Below are 15,808 nucleotides of genomic sequence, written 5' to 3'. Positions count from 1 at the left end.
GGGGAGGCGGCCCGGTGGCGGGGACATGCGGCGCGACGTGCAGCCCCCTCTTGTCACCCCATCCGGCGTGGAGGGGTCCGGGGCTCGGGGAAGGGGAGAAGTAGAGACTGCTTTGCCGTTTCATTAGCAGTGTGTGGGAGGGCGGGCAGGAGAGTGGTGAGGAAGGCGAGGGGAGATCTCGGGGTGCAGCCTCCCGGGTGAGGGGACAGGAAGGCCCGAGTCCTCCAGAAGGGCCGCGGCTTTTCCCTGCTGGTACTTTCTGCTTGCAGCGCAGCTGGGCAGACAGGTTGATGCTTGATCATCGTAGGATTGCTGTGCCCCAAAGCTGCCTGCGTGTAATCGATCCCATGTCAGGTTAGGCAGGCAGCGCTTTGCATCCTTCTGACTCGGGTATTTACGTGCCCCACAAGACTGTAATGATGGACCAGAGCCATGGCAGGCTGATAGGGTGCCTGGCATCTGCTGAGCAAAAGTGCGTTGTGCACCCAGCCGTAGGCGACCACAGAATGCCTTGCTGATGGGATGGCAGAGGTAATCATGCATATGGCGTATTTTAAGAACTTTTTATGGGCCTGTTCTGTAGCATAGTGATTCTTCCACATCTCAAACCTCAGAACAGAGATTGGATTTATATTCTGGCCCAGTAGGATAATATCTGATTCTTTACATGCTGGAAATGCCCTGCTTGATCCACATGTCTTGTTGTGATAGGCATGTTGCACTACACAGCATATTGTATAATCCTGAAGGCAGCAGCCTTAGGATAAGCAAATTGTATCTTACACTATCTTAAGGCTGTGTTGTATGGAGAGTAGGTGGAGGTGTTGCATCTCACGGGCACAGCTCTGCGTAGGTATGGACACCGTGACTATGTTTCATTGCTGCATAACCTGTACATTTTGTGGCAGTAAGAACACATAAGTGACAAACCATTGCATATAGTTTAAAAGTTATCAGTAAGGTAGGTATGTTTTAGAAACAAATTTAAATTTATCTTTTTTTTGTTATTAATTAACATCTTCTTTACAAGATATTTGCTAGGAATTACACCTTAAGACTATAAGTATGTTGTAGTATCTTTAAGTCCCCTAAACAAAGGCAAATACAGTTCTCAAAACCCCAGAAGTAGGACTATTCTAATTCCATGCCTACTCTATAAAGCATGTAGTTAATGCTTTCTATAATATGCTGTAATTAAGATATGATGAATGTGGATGAAAGTAATAGTAAAACCATTCTTTTACCGAGGTAGCTAACTGGATAGCTGTTCCTCCATAAAGCTTTGTTTTGGCTAGGAAAGAAATCTAGCTCAGTGAATGTGAGCTGACCAAACCTGTCTGAAACTTGCTAGGTTTCTCACTCAAGACAGACAACTTATAGCATGTATTGGGCAAAAATGGCACTAGTACCTTTCCAGTTTAGTCTGTGTGTAAAACCATGTATTTAAAGTTAGTGCTAAGTGTGTTTCTTTAAGGAAAAAAAATCAAAACTGAGTGCACAGGCTAGTTATGTTTTACTTACATGAGAATTCAAGCTACTCGCAAATTAAACTGAACTGCGTTCTTCACTCATGGCGATAATTCTTTGCCTATCGCTTTAGGAAGGAAGATTGCAAGAAGTAATTGAAAACCTTCTCTCCTTGGAAAAACAAACGCGGACAGTAAGTAGCATGTAGTGTGCAACATTTATGTTGGGTTGTCCTATACCCCCCCTTGTTTCACTGCATTAAAGTTGTGAAGGGAATTGGAGTATCGGTCTTTTTTGTTCTTTCCTTAAAAAGAAAATCAATGAGGCTAGATATAATCTGTTTTTTTCCTGTTGTATAACAGAAGTGCAAGTGATAGAGGCCTGCAGGTGGTTTATCCCATCACTAACATGTTGTTTGTTTGTTACAGGCATCTGACATGGTCTCCACATCCCGTATCTTAGTTGCTATAGTGAAAATGTGTTATGAAGCTAAAGACTGGGATGCTCTTAATGAAAATATTATTCTTCTGTCAAAGAGAAGAAGTCAGTTAAAACAGGTGAATTTAATCCTTTGAAACAAAAATTAAAATTATATTTGGAGGTGTATTATGGATCTGATTCCCCTTTGTGTGTAGGGACATTCCTGACTTTGTAGCTCCAGCCTGAATATATTGTTACTAGCTTCTCTTGGTGTTTTTTGGCAGACGTATGAAAGCCAGTAATGAAATTGATGTCTGGAATTAGGCTGTCTCCACCTTGTGCCTGATCGCTGTGTTGTCCAGCTTGCCATTCTTGGCAACACAGCTGTGACTTTTCTGCTTTCGTGCATACCAGTGCTTTTAGTGTAGTTCATCTTTCCTCCTCTACAGTCTGTATTGTAGACATACTCTTAATTTTTCATGTTCACATGAGTTGTACATTAAACAGAGTTAGTGCAATCTATTGTGATCAACTAAAGTATATGTTTTTCATGGAAACTGCTATGCTGTGGCATTCAGCTCTGCCTGAGAAACTGGCTATCAGGAAAGCTGAAAGCACTTGCATTTAAGAAAGTACAAAGTTTATTGCATTGTGTGTTTAGTTTGACTTAATTGGAAGTCATCAGCAGGTAATTTTCATGGCATCACTGCTTTAGGAATGAAAGGGTTACCTACTTTTAATGTGCAGAAACAGTAGTAGTTTGTATAAAAGTAGAGTACAGTTTAGTTCTCTAACTTGCACAGACTGTGGCTAAAGACTTGGATCATTTCAGCTGAATTTTTTTCTTGAGGAACAAGTTTCTAGAATTTATCTAGAAGTTTAATTCTGTTTGGTTTGGGGGTGGTTTTTTCTTTTTTGTAACTTTTTGATTGGTATTTATATAATAATTGTAACAGCTTTGTAGGCACTGTTACCAGAATAACACATTCCAGTACCTAGGCTTGCCACTGAAAGGTGCTGGCTTATTAGTGCCTATTTGGGAGTATGCACAGATGAGAAAGCATCAGTCAGAAATTATTAAGGTTACCTCTCTTCCTTCCCTTCCTGAAAAATCTACAGGTGTCCTAAAGAGAAGGGCTTGTGCTCTTAGAGCAAACAGCTAAGTCTTGTCGGTCCACAGGAGTGTCGTGTGGATTTGGCAAGAGAGGAGCACAACTTTTCAAGAGAGAACCCCATGGGATGAATTGTTTTGAATGTAATTGAAAAAATGAGAATAAAGAAGTGACAGAATCAGTGTGATGCTGTTTCATGCATTCAGTTGCTAGCATCATTTTACACATTTTTATGAATCAAAGTGATAAGATGCATCTTGGATGCTTTTTGTTGAGATGAGCCTCTTTAGTGTGATATGAAACTATTTAGTACTTATCTCTGATTGTTGTAGTTTGAATGCATTTGAGAAATCTAAAATACAGTATGTTTTTGTTTTCTGTTATTGTTAGGCAGTTGCTAAAATGGTCCAGCAGTGCTGCACTTACGTTGAAGACATCACAGACTTACCAGTCAAACTGCGCTTAATTGACACGTTGCGTATGGTTACAGAAGGAAAAGTAAGATTTTGTTTTAAGACTGTCTAAAAGGTAGAATAAAAATGTTCACCTTCTTTAAACGCATAGCTTCTTAACACTATTTTAAAATCTTGTTCAAATAAGAGCAGAAGTCTGTTTTTAAATTAACCTGAGAAGCCAAGTAGTGTATTTCTTTCCAAAAGGCTGCACATGTTTTCCAGATTTAGTATTTAAATAATTTGCTGAAACACTGGTCATATTTCCATACATAGCTATTTGGATGTATTATTAATATAATGAATAATACATTTCAGGGTTCTAAAATGCTATTTATTTTTCACTTTCTGAAATGCTACGTATTTGAATTTGTTAGAGAAATGGGCAGGTTTAGTTTAACTTCTGCACTTAGCAAGGTGTTACGTGCTGTTATGATAATCAGAAGGTGATACCAAAGCATTATACCAAGTAAATCATAATATTGCTTTTGCTTTAAGAAAATAAACAATTGTGGTTTAAGGCAAATTTGTAGTAATGTTATGGCTTTTGCCTGTTCGAACTTAGTGTAAATTGTTAGTACTGAACTGCTGTTGCTTTATGGCTGGTTAGGAGTGAGTGAAATGATGCAAATGGTAGTACTTAGTGCACATTAACTATTAAAATCTCCTCATCTGTTTTAGTATATTTTAGCAGCCTACCTAATACTTCATTCACATTGCATGTCCTTTTATGTTTGCTTAAGGAATAGTAGGCAAATCTAGACCCTTTTTTATTCATTTGGTCAAAACACTTCTGGTGTGTCAACTATCCGTATTTCATCTGTGTGTGCTGTGGATAGCATCAGTATAGTGTATGGGTACGCAAGGAATTGATTGTATGAAAAGGTCACGTGTGGCTGAGTGGCATGGTGGTCTGAGAGTCTGCACTCTTCAGAAAACTCCAGTGTTCGAAACTACTACTTCTGGTTTCAGATATATGTGGAAATTGAACGTGCTCGCCTGACAAAGACACTTGCAACAATAAAAGAACAGAATGGTGAAGTGAAAGAGGCAGCTTCTATTCTGCAGGAATTGCAGGTAACACGCCATATAACTCAAAATTGCGTCAGCAATAACAATGAATACTGACTGCTTTTAGATTATTGTTCGCAAACTTTGTCAGGTACATCTGCAGAAATGCCTGGAATGAGATTGACTGTTTTTAGTGAAAGTGTAATTCAGTTTTAACTCCTTTTGTTAGTCTCAGGGGTAGGTTACATAGAATATTTCCCATTTGGAAACCAGATTTAAATTCTCTAGGTAGTGCATTGAGTTTAGTGGATTCTTTTGGTGAAAGTGGGTGTTATAATGTAAAATTAAATAACCTTTTCTCCATTTTCACTTGCTGTGGAATAGCTGGTTTTTTCTGTTGTTTTATTTTGCCCCCTCACTCCCTCCCTGACAACCTCACAGCCTTCTTGCACAGTTAAGACTTAACTTGATTTGACTTTGACAGTGCTAAATAGTTACATGTTCATTTTAGGTGGAAACCTATGGTTCAATGGAAAAGAAGGAACGTGTAGAATTTATCTTGGAGCAGATGAGACTCTGTCTAGCTGTAAAAGACTATATTCGGACTCAAATTATCAGCAAAAAAATTAATACGAAATTTTTTCAAGAAGAAAACACAGAAGTAAGTCATTGGAAGATTTCTCTCTCTCCCTACCACCCCATCCCAATTTTAATCTGATATGCCTCTCTTCAGGTCCAAGTGTATTTGAATCCCTTTCTTTTCTGGGATGCAGTTAGATTTCATTTATGTGATTCATGGAGCTGAATTAATTTCACTTTTTGATACTGTTTCAGAAACTGAAGTTGAAATACTACAACTTAATGATCCAGCTGGATCAACATGAAGGCTCCTACCTCTCCATCTGTAAGCACTACAGAGCCATTTATGATACTCCGTGTATCCAGGCTGAAAGTGAAAAGTGGCAGCAGGTGAAAAAACATTACATACATAGCTGTATTTTCATGTGGCAAATATACATTTCATTGCAGGATCCATTTACAGCAGATTAAATAGCTCATCAGTCTGTTCTTAGGTTTGTCCAGTGGTTGTATTAATAAATTGGTTAGTTGAATACAGATATAATAAAGTTGATTTCAAATTAATATTTATAACTAACATCTTCCTTCTATTGTCTTTGGAATCTTGAGAATGCCTTGTCTATTTTATACAAGTGCAGGAATTAGAAACAGCCATGCCAGTGTGGTCTGGATGATACTGTTGCGCATGCAGGACACGTTACGTACTTGAAAAGATGTTTTTGGTATATTTATTTTAAATACGACAGTGTTAGTTAGTTAACCTGAGTCAATTTAAAAGTGTCACTGTGAATGAGGGTTCATTTCTGCTAGATGACATCGATTTCACCTTAAATTTTTAATATGCTGTGCTTAAGCCTTTTACATGTTAAACTCTCAAGCTCTGAGAGTAATGTTTTCAATTCCTCTGTTTAATTATGGGGAAAAACCCACCTTCTTTCCTCTTAAACAGGCACTGAAGAGCGTTGTTCTTTATGTTATTCTTTCGCCTTACGACAATGAACAATCTGATTTGGTGCACAGAATTAGTAGCGACAAAAAGCTAGAAGAAATCCCAAAGTATAAGTAGGTATTCTTTCTAATAAACAGTTCTTGGGTAAATCAGGTCTCACTCTCAAATTAGCCTTGCAGGTGAAATCTGTTTACGCTGAGCCTGCTGTAAGCATCGCGGGATGTAATGCTCCATGAAAAATACTGCAAACTCTTTGTGATTGTACAAGTTCTACGTTAAAATAAATGTCTCTTTTTAAAAGAAAGACCTTTATTAGGAACACAGTCTGACTTGAGCTGCCCCCTGGTAGTGTGAAGTATTAGTGTTAATGAAAAACAATTAATATTAATGGTAATAGAACTAAAACATTTAAAATTATTTCTTTGATCTCATGAAGTATGAAATGAGCCTTATTAATACAGGATTTTAAACCAACTTTACTAAACCATTTAGAGACCTCCTAAAACTATTTACCACCATGGAATTGATGCGGTGGACTGCCCTAGTTGAAGAATACGGGAAAGAATTGAGAGAAGGATCCCTTGACAGTCCTGCAACAGATGTTTTTGGCTGTACAGAGGAAGGTGAAAAGAGATGGAAAGATTTAAAGAACAGAGTTGTGGAACATGTAAGTCTGGCTGTCTTTAGGCAGTAGCTATGTATTCAGTGCCTCAACTAAAAAACGCGATTTGCTTGCCATATTTTAGTTACAAAGAGAAATAAAGTGTGTAGTAAAGCAGCAGGTAAGTTGTCTTTTCCATTGTGTTACGTTTTCAACATTTTATTTGCTCATGTATCTTAATTATAGATGGGTATTTGGGACAACTGCCAGGAAAAGGAGCATATTGCACCCAAATTGTGAGATTTAGCATTCCCATTTCAATAAAGCAGAAACTTGAAAGTCTTGCTTTATATTAAATTCATAATTAGTTGATTTCATTACTTAATAATTTGTCATGTAGAAAAATTTATACCTTTTGCAAGCAAAAGAACTGTTCACAGCTCCCTCACGTACCTTGTGCTGGACTGCTGTTAGAGCACTACAGCTTCCTAATCTGCTTTTGTCATTGACTTTTATATTTTTGCAGCCTGCTTCAATTATTTTTTGCACATAACCCTCTACTCTGTATTCCAGAATATTAGAATAATGGCTAAATATTATACGAGAATTACAATGAAGAGAATGGCACAGCTCCTGGATCTGTCAGTTGATGTAAGTGTTGCTTTGCTTATCCTTTCATAAAGGGTGTGGAAGTGTATGTGTGCATGTGTTTGTGGCAAAAATGTAAGTATTCAGCAGAGTGACGTTCTCTTTCAATTTGAATCTGGGTTCTCTTCTTGGCTTAAAAGGCTCTGTAAGTGATGCCATAGATCAGCATCGCATTGTTTGACAGACAGCGCAGAAAGACGTAGCCTTGTAGGACTACACTGCTTGGTGCAAAATGCACAGGGTTTACACTTGCATGTTTATGAATGTTCATGGATATAGGATCTGTTGTATCTCTGTCTATCATTGTATTATCCTTCTACGCCTCCTGGCTCCTTCCTTAGTCTAATTCCTGTCTTTGTGTTATTAGTGCTTTTCAGCTCTTAAAGGAAGAACAAAGTGGGCCATAGGGATAGACAGGGAGCGTTAACTGTACTTTAGTTCACTGGGTTCTTTTTATGAGAAGTAGTGTAAAAGTCTGTTGGGAGTAAGTATTAATCCAAATATTTGTCGCTTTCGTAGTCAGTATGAAGACCTGAGTGTATTTTCATGCCTTTATGGGAGTTAGAAAATGGTTTTTTAATTCAGGAAGAGCTCAGTTTCATGATGTATGTGCCCATAAGGCAAAAGCTGCTCTTAAAAATTCATTTATATTCAAGGTCTCATCTAAATGCTGGAGCTTCTTGTCTTGTGTTTCAGTGTTAAAAAATTCTTGTTAATGGGTGATTAAAACTGACTGAAGATCCAGGGCTGCTTACCTCTAAGTGTCCCTGTTTATGGATGGTTGTACTTTGGGAACATGGGGTGGAGTAGTTTTTCTGGTACTGGTGGACGAAAAGCTGGACATGAGCCGTCCGTGTGCGCTGGCAGCCCGGAAAGCCAACCGTATCCTGGGCTGGATCCAGAGCAGCGTGGCCAGGGGGGTGAGGGAGGGGATTCTGCCCCTGTACTCTGCTCTGGTGAGACCCCACCTGGAGTGCTGCGTCCAGCTGTGGAGCGTCAACATCAGAAGGATATTGACCACTTGGAGCGAGTCCAGAGGAGGCCACGGAGATGCTCAGAGGGCTGGAGCCCCTCTGCTATGGGGACAGGCTGAGGGAGTTGGGCTTGTTCAGCCTGGAGAAGAGGAGGCTCCGAGGAGACCTTATTGCCCCTTCCAGTACCTGAAGGGGCTACAAGGAAGCTGGGGGGGGACTTTTTACAAGGGTCTGTAGTGACAGGACAAGGGGTAATGGGTTTAAATTGAAAGCGGGGAAGTTTAGATTAGATATCAGGAAGAAATTCTTCACAGAGAGGGTGGGGAGGCACTGGAACAGGTTGCCCAGAGAAGCTGTGGATGCCCCATCCCTGGGAGTGTCCAAGGCCAGGCTGGATGAGGCTTGGAGCAACCTGGGCTATGGAAGGTGTCCCTGCCCAGGGCAGGGGGGTTGGAACTAGGTGGTCTTTTAAGGCCCCTTCCAACCCAAACCAGTCTGTGATTCTGTCATCCACCCCCTTTATGTTTTCAAGAGCTTTCCAAAGAGATTCATGCATCATGGCTTATTGATGCTTCGAGTGCAAATGAAAAGCTTTACCCCACTGTCTTTTCATTAAATCTGTAAAAGTCTGTTGGTGTACTATATTAATATTTTTAATTTCATGAAAGATAATCCCATATAGGTCAAATGGAGAAAAAAAAGTTTTTTAACGGATTGTGCTTGTACCTTGCAGTGCCAACATGTGTAATATAAAAGTATTGTGCATTTTTTTAAAGTGCAATATTACTACAGCTGTGTTTCTGTTACGTCTAAAGAAGATCTTATTCCCTGGGATTTAATGCTGTTTGGAAGGAATTCTGATGTTTTGTGGATAAAGATGCTATTTTCTTGACTTGGTGCTCTTTTGTCTTTACATAGAGTTCCTGTCTAACCTGGTAGTTAATAAGACCATCTTTGCTAAAGTAGACAGGCTGGCAGGAATTATCAATTTTCAGAGGCCTAAGGACCCAAACAACATCCTCAATGACTGGTCTCACAAGCTCAACTCACTAATGGCCCTAGTTAACAAAACCACACATCTCATTGCCAAAGAGGAGATGATACATAACCTGCAGTAAGGTGCCTCAATAATCTCAGTGCTTTTAAAGAAGGCATTAAATCTTCATAATAGAGACTATTATTACAGTGTGTATATGGTTTGTTTTCTCCCTGTCAAGCCTTCCTGGTCTAAAATTTAGAACATAATTCTGAAACTCCTGTTGACAATTAAGTTCCCTTGATTATTCATCCAGTTGTTAAATGTTTTTGCTACAATTGGTGAAAGAACATAATAAAAATGTATTGCCTGTATAATAGTAGCCTTGTGATTTCTTCTTTTCCGTGTGTACCTTTATCTAACACATAATTCTGTGGTTATTTCATTACAGGACTATTTTTGAGGCTGTGATTGAGATGATATACTGTAAATCATAAGATCCTAGGGCTTTACAGTAGCATGCCTTGAGGTAACTTACAATATTATAATGTTATGTCAAGATGCTGTTTGAACAAAATTCTGGATGTTCACACGTAAGAATAGTGCTGTGTCTTGGGGTTTGGGACTACAGAGAGGCTTTTTTAATTAATTCTGAGCTGACTCACAAATCTACCTGGATCTTGTCTGCTTGGTGCAAATCACTAATTTTCACTATTTTGTTGTTCTAGTTTGAAATGACTACGATAGTAATTCTGCCATTAACTAAGATAGTACTTCAAAGCTGCTGTTTCTCATAACTGAATGTGTTATATTCAGACAGGATGATGTCTTTATTTGCTTTAACCTACGTGTATAATGGAGGGAAACCAGCTTTTTCCCCATGTCCCTGTTCTGGTTTTTTAAAAGAAATGAGTAGCATGAATAGTATAGTAAGTATCAATGGAACTTTTACTGAATTTGCTCTGTTTTTAAATGGTTTTTAATGCTAGCCATAAGTAACTATTCTGCTCATAATTAATTAGGTACGGGCAGTAATTGCAAATGATGTATTGAGTTGTATGTAAATCCTGTCTCTTTAAAGGGACATTGAACTTCATTCAAATTAACACTCAACTCAGGTAATTATCATGTGAATACACAGTAAGTCAGGAAACTTTAGAGGGTGATTTTGAGTGAGGGAAGTCTGAAGGGACTGGAAAAGAGGGAAGCTTCGAAGCAGTGATTTGCATTTGAAATGTAGACTTTGGATATAGCTTAAGCCAAACTTGGGAGTGTTATTTTGGAGGCAAGTAACTTTATCAAGCCATACTATTTCACTGCATTTAAGCAACTGAAAACCAGCTGAACTATCAGTCAGGGAAGGGAGAAGGAGGAGCAGAATGCTGAGAATGCATAGAATGTTTACCATCTAACTTCCTAAACTGAGTTTTGCCACAGCCATGCCTGAGAATGGGATGCACTGGTCTTAGCCAGGCTAGCCTTAGTAGCATAAGCCAAACTGTCTGCTGGTAGGATAACAAACAAGCAGTTTTGACAATGTCAGTAGGAAAAAATCAGTCTTCTGGAAGCCGAGGCAAGAGGTATCAGAAAGGGGAACAATGGGTCATTGGGGGAAGTGAGAAATTGCCTCTTCCTATTCTTACTGTAGACCTTTTTATTCCATTTGCAAATCTGGTCTGGAATCTTCAACCCCTAGCATTTAAGCTTACAGAGTCTGTGACAGTTCTACTGGTTGAGAGATACTGGATCTGTTTCCACAGCCAACCCTCTTTTCCTTTTTATCCTGGAGTGAAATGGTTCATTGGTTCCCTGGCCTTACTTTCTGGGGTTCTTGCAGAGGCTACTCCCTCTCTGGCCTAGCTATATCCCTCTCTGCTGTCTTTGTTTGCATATAGAATGTGAGTTGGTTGCAGAGAGGAGGTCGTTTCTTTCCCCTCACAAGTACCTTTTGCTGTCAGCATTGGAAAGAACATGGAATCACACTTCAACAGTCCAGGTTCTTACGACTTGATTCAGAAGGATTATGAAGGTTCACTTTTGTCATCTGTATTCGTACGAAAAATCCACAGAGATCAAGCTTTTTGCCTTTTGGTCCACAATAGATTTTGTCCTCGCTGTGTTCACTTCCGCCACCTTTGTCTTGGCTTGAGGACGCACTGCCCAAGGCAAAGCCTCCGCCTACCTGTCCGCAGAGTGAGATACGCCTGTTGTGTACCTGGTGCCAGAAGCAATGAGCCCTCAGGGTTTGCCTCCCCACACATCACAGAGTTAAGGGAGGGGTTTTAAAACAAGATTGGAGAATTATGAAGCTGTACAGTAAGCCGAAGTGAGTGGAGAAGAATCTGTCCATTTAGCTTGGAGATTTTTCTTGCAAACTACTATTAATGAAAATGAAAGGATTGTACCTTGAGTTTCTGGAAAAGGTTGCCACATTCAGGTTGCTAGGAACAAACCTAAACTTTCGGTGCTAGTTCATCTTGAGAACGCAGATATTATGTCAGATATAACTCCTCCATGAGCAATTTAAAGGTCAACGTAAAGGCATGTGGGCTTCAAACAAAATGCAGAGATGGAGGATCTTTGATCTTGACAATGTGGGATCAATCCATCACATTCATCTGAACTTCGTAGTTCTGATCTCTGCAACGTACCCTCAACATCCCCTCATTGCTCTTTGCTTCTCAACACTCATTTTGTGGATCAAAAAAAAATGAGTATGAATTAGTCTGAATATTACTTGCTCTAGAAATTGTATGTGTTTAAGGAGTCCATGCTGAAGAAATGTTATCCTTGGATAATTATGAAGTAAGATTAAAGTTGAGATCATCTGTTCATTAGAGGACTCTGGAGGAATTCCAGGGGAATTTTCATGCTCGAAAATCAAACCTTGCTACTCTTCAGCCTAATAATCAGACTTTAATGGCTGCCTAGAAACAGTTTGCTGTAGGAAGATTTCGAATTGTTGTTGCTATCTAACCTCAAGTCTATTACTGACTTGTTTGTGGCAGAGGGTAAACCACTTAACTTCTGTTAGTTTCCCATGATTACTGCTTCTGAGGGAGTTCCAGAATTTATAAAGGTCCAGTGTGCTGAGACAATAAAAACATTGCTTCTTGTACTGCAATCAGTCTGGAACTGCTATTGAGAAAGGCCTCCTGTTGTTTTGTTTCTCAGAGGTGGAAACTGCTCAAGATGCCTGCTGGGATGTTAGGCTGCAGGGTCAGGGTGGCAATTTGGTGCTGAACGTATTCTATTATGTGCTTATTATTTCTACATGTTAATTTTAATGTTTTTTCTTACATTCTGAAGTTAGACATCATGAGTGAAGCTAGTGGAAAATCGCGTTTTCTGTATTGAGATTCAAGAAATGCCAGTTCCCAGAAACAGGAATGAACTTTATTATAGAATGGAAATTGATTTTCTGAATTTCCTCTGAAAGCAGAAGTCTGAGGAGGAGGAAATAAAGCAGCAGTGTGAGCTGGAAATAATTAAGATAGTTTTCTTTTAAAAATGTAGAAACCAAGCTATAGCTGTGGCTCCAAGTGTGCAGCTCATGGGTGAGCCAGGACTCTAGGGCTTTTTGGCTACCAGCTCTCCATTAGCCCTGAAGCAAGTGAGGGTTTCTAAGCTTCCAACTCTTCCAGAATCAGTGCCACACCTTTCAGAGCTCTGCTCAGATCTTCGCTTTGTGGCAGGGAGCCTAGCAGCCCTGAGTGGCCCTAAGTTTTCAAACTCCTGGTTTTTGGCAAGGAGCCTGGATGCTCCAAGGCCTGGGCATGGTTCCTAGCTTCACAGAAGAGGGAGGAACCCTGTGAACAGTCATGATTCCCAGAATCCTGACTTAAGGGGAGGGAGACTGGATGGGTGAGTACCTTCTGTACAGGGCTTCCTTGCAGTTATGGTCCCTGGGAGGTTGGATCTTTCTAAACTTCCAGTGGGAAATTTCAATGTTCAGATCTGAAGAGATGTTGATATCTTAACAAAAATGGAAAAGGAGAATTGAATTTGATATTGCTGCATTCATTGGGGATTTTTTTTGGTTTTGCTTTCTTTTTTAATTGTTTTAATCTTAGCATTATACTCCGTCCCTAGAAATACCAGTTAGGCTTTTGAGGATCTGAGTCCTGTCAAGTCTCATGATGCTGAGCAGAGATTAATTGTTTTTGTTCCTGTCTCATGCCTCCCCATTGTGCCTTTGGCCTTTCTTAACATTTGCAACACACACTGTTGCTGTTCTTCCACTCCAAGACTCCATGTGACCAGCTGCTTCTGGTCTCCTTGGGCAAAAGAAAGAGAGTGTATTGCAACCAGTGCAAAAACTCAGATTCCTCAGCAGAAGCCTAGTACTGTGAACTCTCCTCTTGTCATAAAAACTTGTGAGCATAGCACAGAGGGATTCCCGGAACTGGGGAAGTCTGGATGCTTCTGAAAATGCAAGGAAATAGTCAGCACGTAACATCCGTTTCTGTGCCTAGCCCAGTGCTGAGCGAAGACCTGTCTTCAACTCAGGCTGTAGAGTTGTAAGTGATGTGTTTGGTTGCAGGGGTTGGAAGCCAAAACTGCAGCTTCCTCTGGGGTAATACACGTCAAGGGGAGAGAGAGAGATATCTCATGGGTTCCCTCCCACAGTAGCAGTTAATATTATAAGGTTATTTCCTTAAATTATCTTTTAATACTGTATTGAAACATCAGCAAAAGCCACAAGAAGCCTCTCTCTTCCCGTGTAGTGTCTAACCAGTCACTAGTGGCATACTCTGCCCTTTGTGTTGTTATAACAGAAGTGACTGAAACTAAGGTTTAATTATGTTAAGGTGCTTTGGATTTGGGATCTCATCTGTTAAGCCAGTTGCTATATGATTTGCACTTGGAGCAGAATTCCTGAGGTTGATGAGTGCTTGGAGCCCAGATTTGGTTTGGACCTTACTTTTTTTATCTGGTAAAAAAGACTGTGAAAGAGCTTGGAGGGGGCACCGCATGGAAAGAACAGAGTTATTCCAGCGTTGCAGGCTCAGTAGCAGTGCTTGAACAAAACAGGGTTTGGCAGCCAACCCCATCTGGGGGCTGCTGGCTGCCTCTGTAGCCTCTGGCATGTCCACTGCGGGTTTGTGCGTTAACCAGCACAATTACCCAGCCTACAGCACAGAGTAGCCCCTATTTCATACGGGAGCTCAGAGGTGTAATGTAAGACGATCGTAAAAAGCAGTGGGTGTAAGGGTACAGTCTCTGCGTTGTGTTTTACACACGGCACGTTTTCTGAGACTGGGGATTTCCCTGCTGCCGTAGTCTCTCCCCAGCGCCTTCCTGGGCTGTTTCTACAGTGTGGAGTTGCCATCTTTTTACAGCAATCTTTGCTTTTCAGTACTTTCAATGTAGGAACTTCAAAAGAACAGAGACAGACAGCAGTAAAAACGTGTCTGCACTGAACAAATCCTTCCTCGTGTAAGTCAGTCACTAGACACACAGTCTTCTTCCCAGCACAGTGTAAAGAAAAAACATGAGAACAAACAGACTCAAAAGTTAATGACAGCTTATGTGAAAAATAAACTCAGCAAATTTCTGTCTCACCCCAAACTGAACTCCAGTGGCTATATGCATATTTTTAGGCATATGCACACATACAAAACTCATTCTATTTTCCACTGTTTTTGTGGAATTGCAGCATGCTCTTTAGGCTCACTGGGGATGGTGTCCAAAGTGGGCAACTGGGGGCCAGCAGAGATGGCCTATGGCAGCTTCCCAGGAGCGTTTCTGTCCTCCTGAAAATCGTCTTCTGGGTTGGGACTGGGACCAACCACGCTCCTCCCTGGCAAGGCCTCTGGTAGGGGCACAGAAACAGTCAGCTGTACTCCCAACCGTATTTATAAAGTTGAATTAAACAGTGGACTGATTTTAGCCTGGGACTGCAAACACAAAGGATTTCTTTACATCTATTTCCTTCCGCATTTACATTTTTGCGAGGAGCTCTCTCTTTATAAATGCGTTACTGATGAATATTGAAAATATTCTTGGGCGCAAGTATCTTCTTGCAGTGGCAATGCATCAGAGGCTTGGCTGGTGGTTATTCTTCAAAGACTTAGGAGGCGTTAGATGTAGATTTAAATATAAATGCATTTAGGAAAATCCAATACTAAAATGATCTGGATCTTATAATTATTTTAATTAAAGTAGAAGGAAAAGTTTTATAAACCACTGGAAGCCTGTTTGTTGATAAACTTTATTAAGATCTTGAAGTGAGCTGCTTTCCCCCAATTTCTCGTCCACTATGCCCTAAAGCAGGATCGCCGATGCGCTGCGAGGGACACCCAGCTAGGGCAGCCGAGCCAGCAACGCCTTGAAAAAGCCAGTTTGCAGAACAGCGGAGGTATGAAGAATTGATTACCAAACATTTTGAAAATACAGCTAACAGGGAAGATTACTCCATGAAAATAAAACTGTTACGCAAAGCAGTTTCTGGGATTCAGGCACAGCCAGAAAGGCATCACCAACAGTCCTTCAGCGAAGCAGATGGGGTGTTAGAACACGACGTGAGCTGCGCCATCGCCCGCTGCAGCCTCTGCGCACCAGCCCAGGTTCCTGCAAGTTGCTTTACCGGCAAAAACTTATTTAAAAAAAACCCCAA

The 15,808-nt window shown here is 40.5% G+C and overlaps 1 protein-coding gene across 1 annotated transcript; it reads left to right on the top strand.

The window, feature by feature from the left end:
* Positions 1 to 1,600: 1,600 nt before the first annotated feature.
* On the top strand, positions 1,601 to 9,331 carry PSMD12 (proteasome (prosome, macropain) 26S subunit, non-ATPase, 12; the record flags this gene model as incomplete). The annotated part of the gene is made up of 11 exons (XM_010159927.1): positions 1,601 to 1,660; positions 1,896 to 2,024; positions 3,390 to 3,497; positions 4,424 to 4,528; positions 4,974 to 5,123; positions 5,297 to 5,431; positions 5,991 to 6,103; positions 6,483 to 6,657; positions 7,165 to 7,242; positions 7,626 to 7,635; positions 9,132 to 9,331. Coding segments are annotated over 11 exons (1,263 nt in total), but the record flags the coding sequence as incomplete, so codon positions are not given.
* Positions 9,332 to 15,808: the final 6,477 nt, after the last annotated feature.

Source organism: Eurypyga helias, unplaced genomic scaffold, assembly GCF_000690775.1.
Source record: "Eurypyga helias isolate BGI_N326 unplaced genomic scaffold, ASM69077v1 scaffold42939, whole genome shotgun sequence".
NCBI classification, from domain to species: Eukaryota; Metazoa; Chordata; class Aves; order Eurypygiformes; family Eurypygidae; genus Eurypyga; species Eurypyga helias.
Note: the sequence above shows the minus strand (reverse complement) of the source record. Positions and strands in the feature narration are given on the sequence as shown.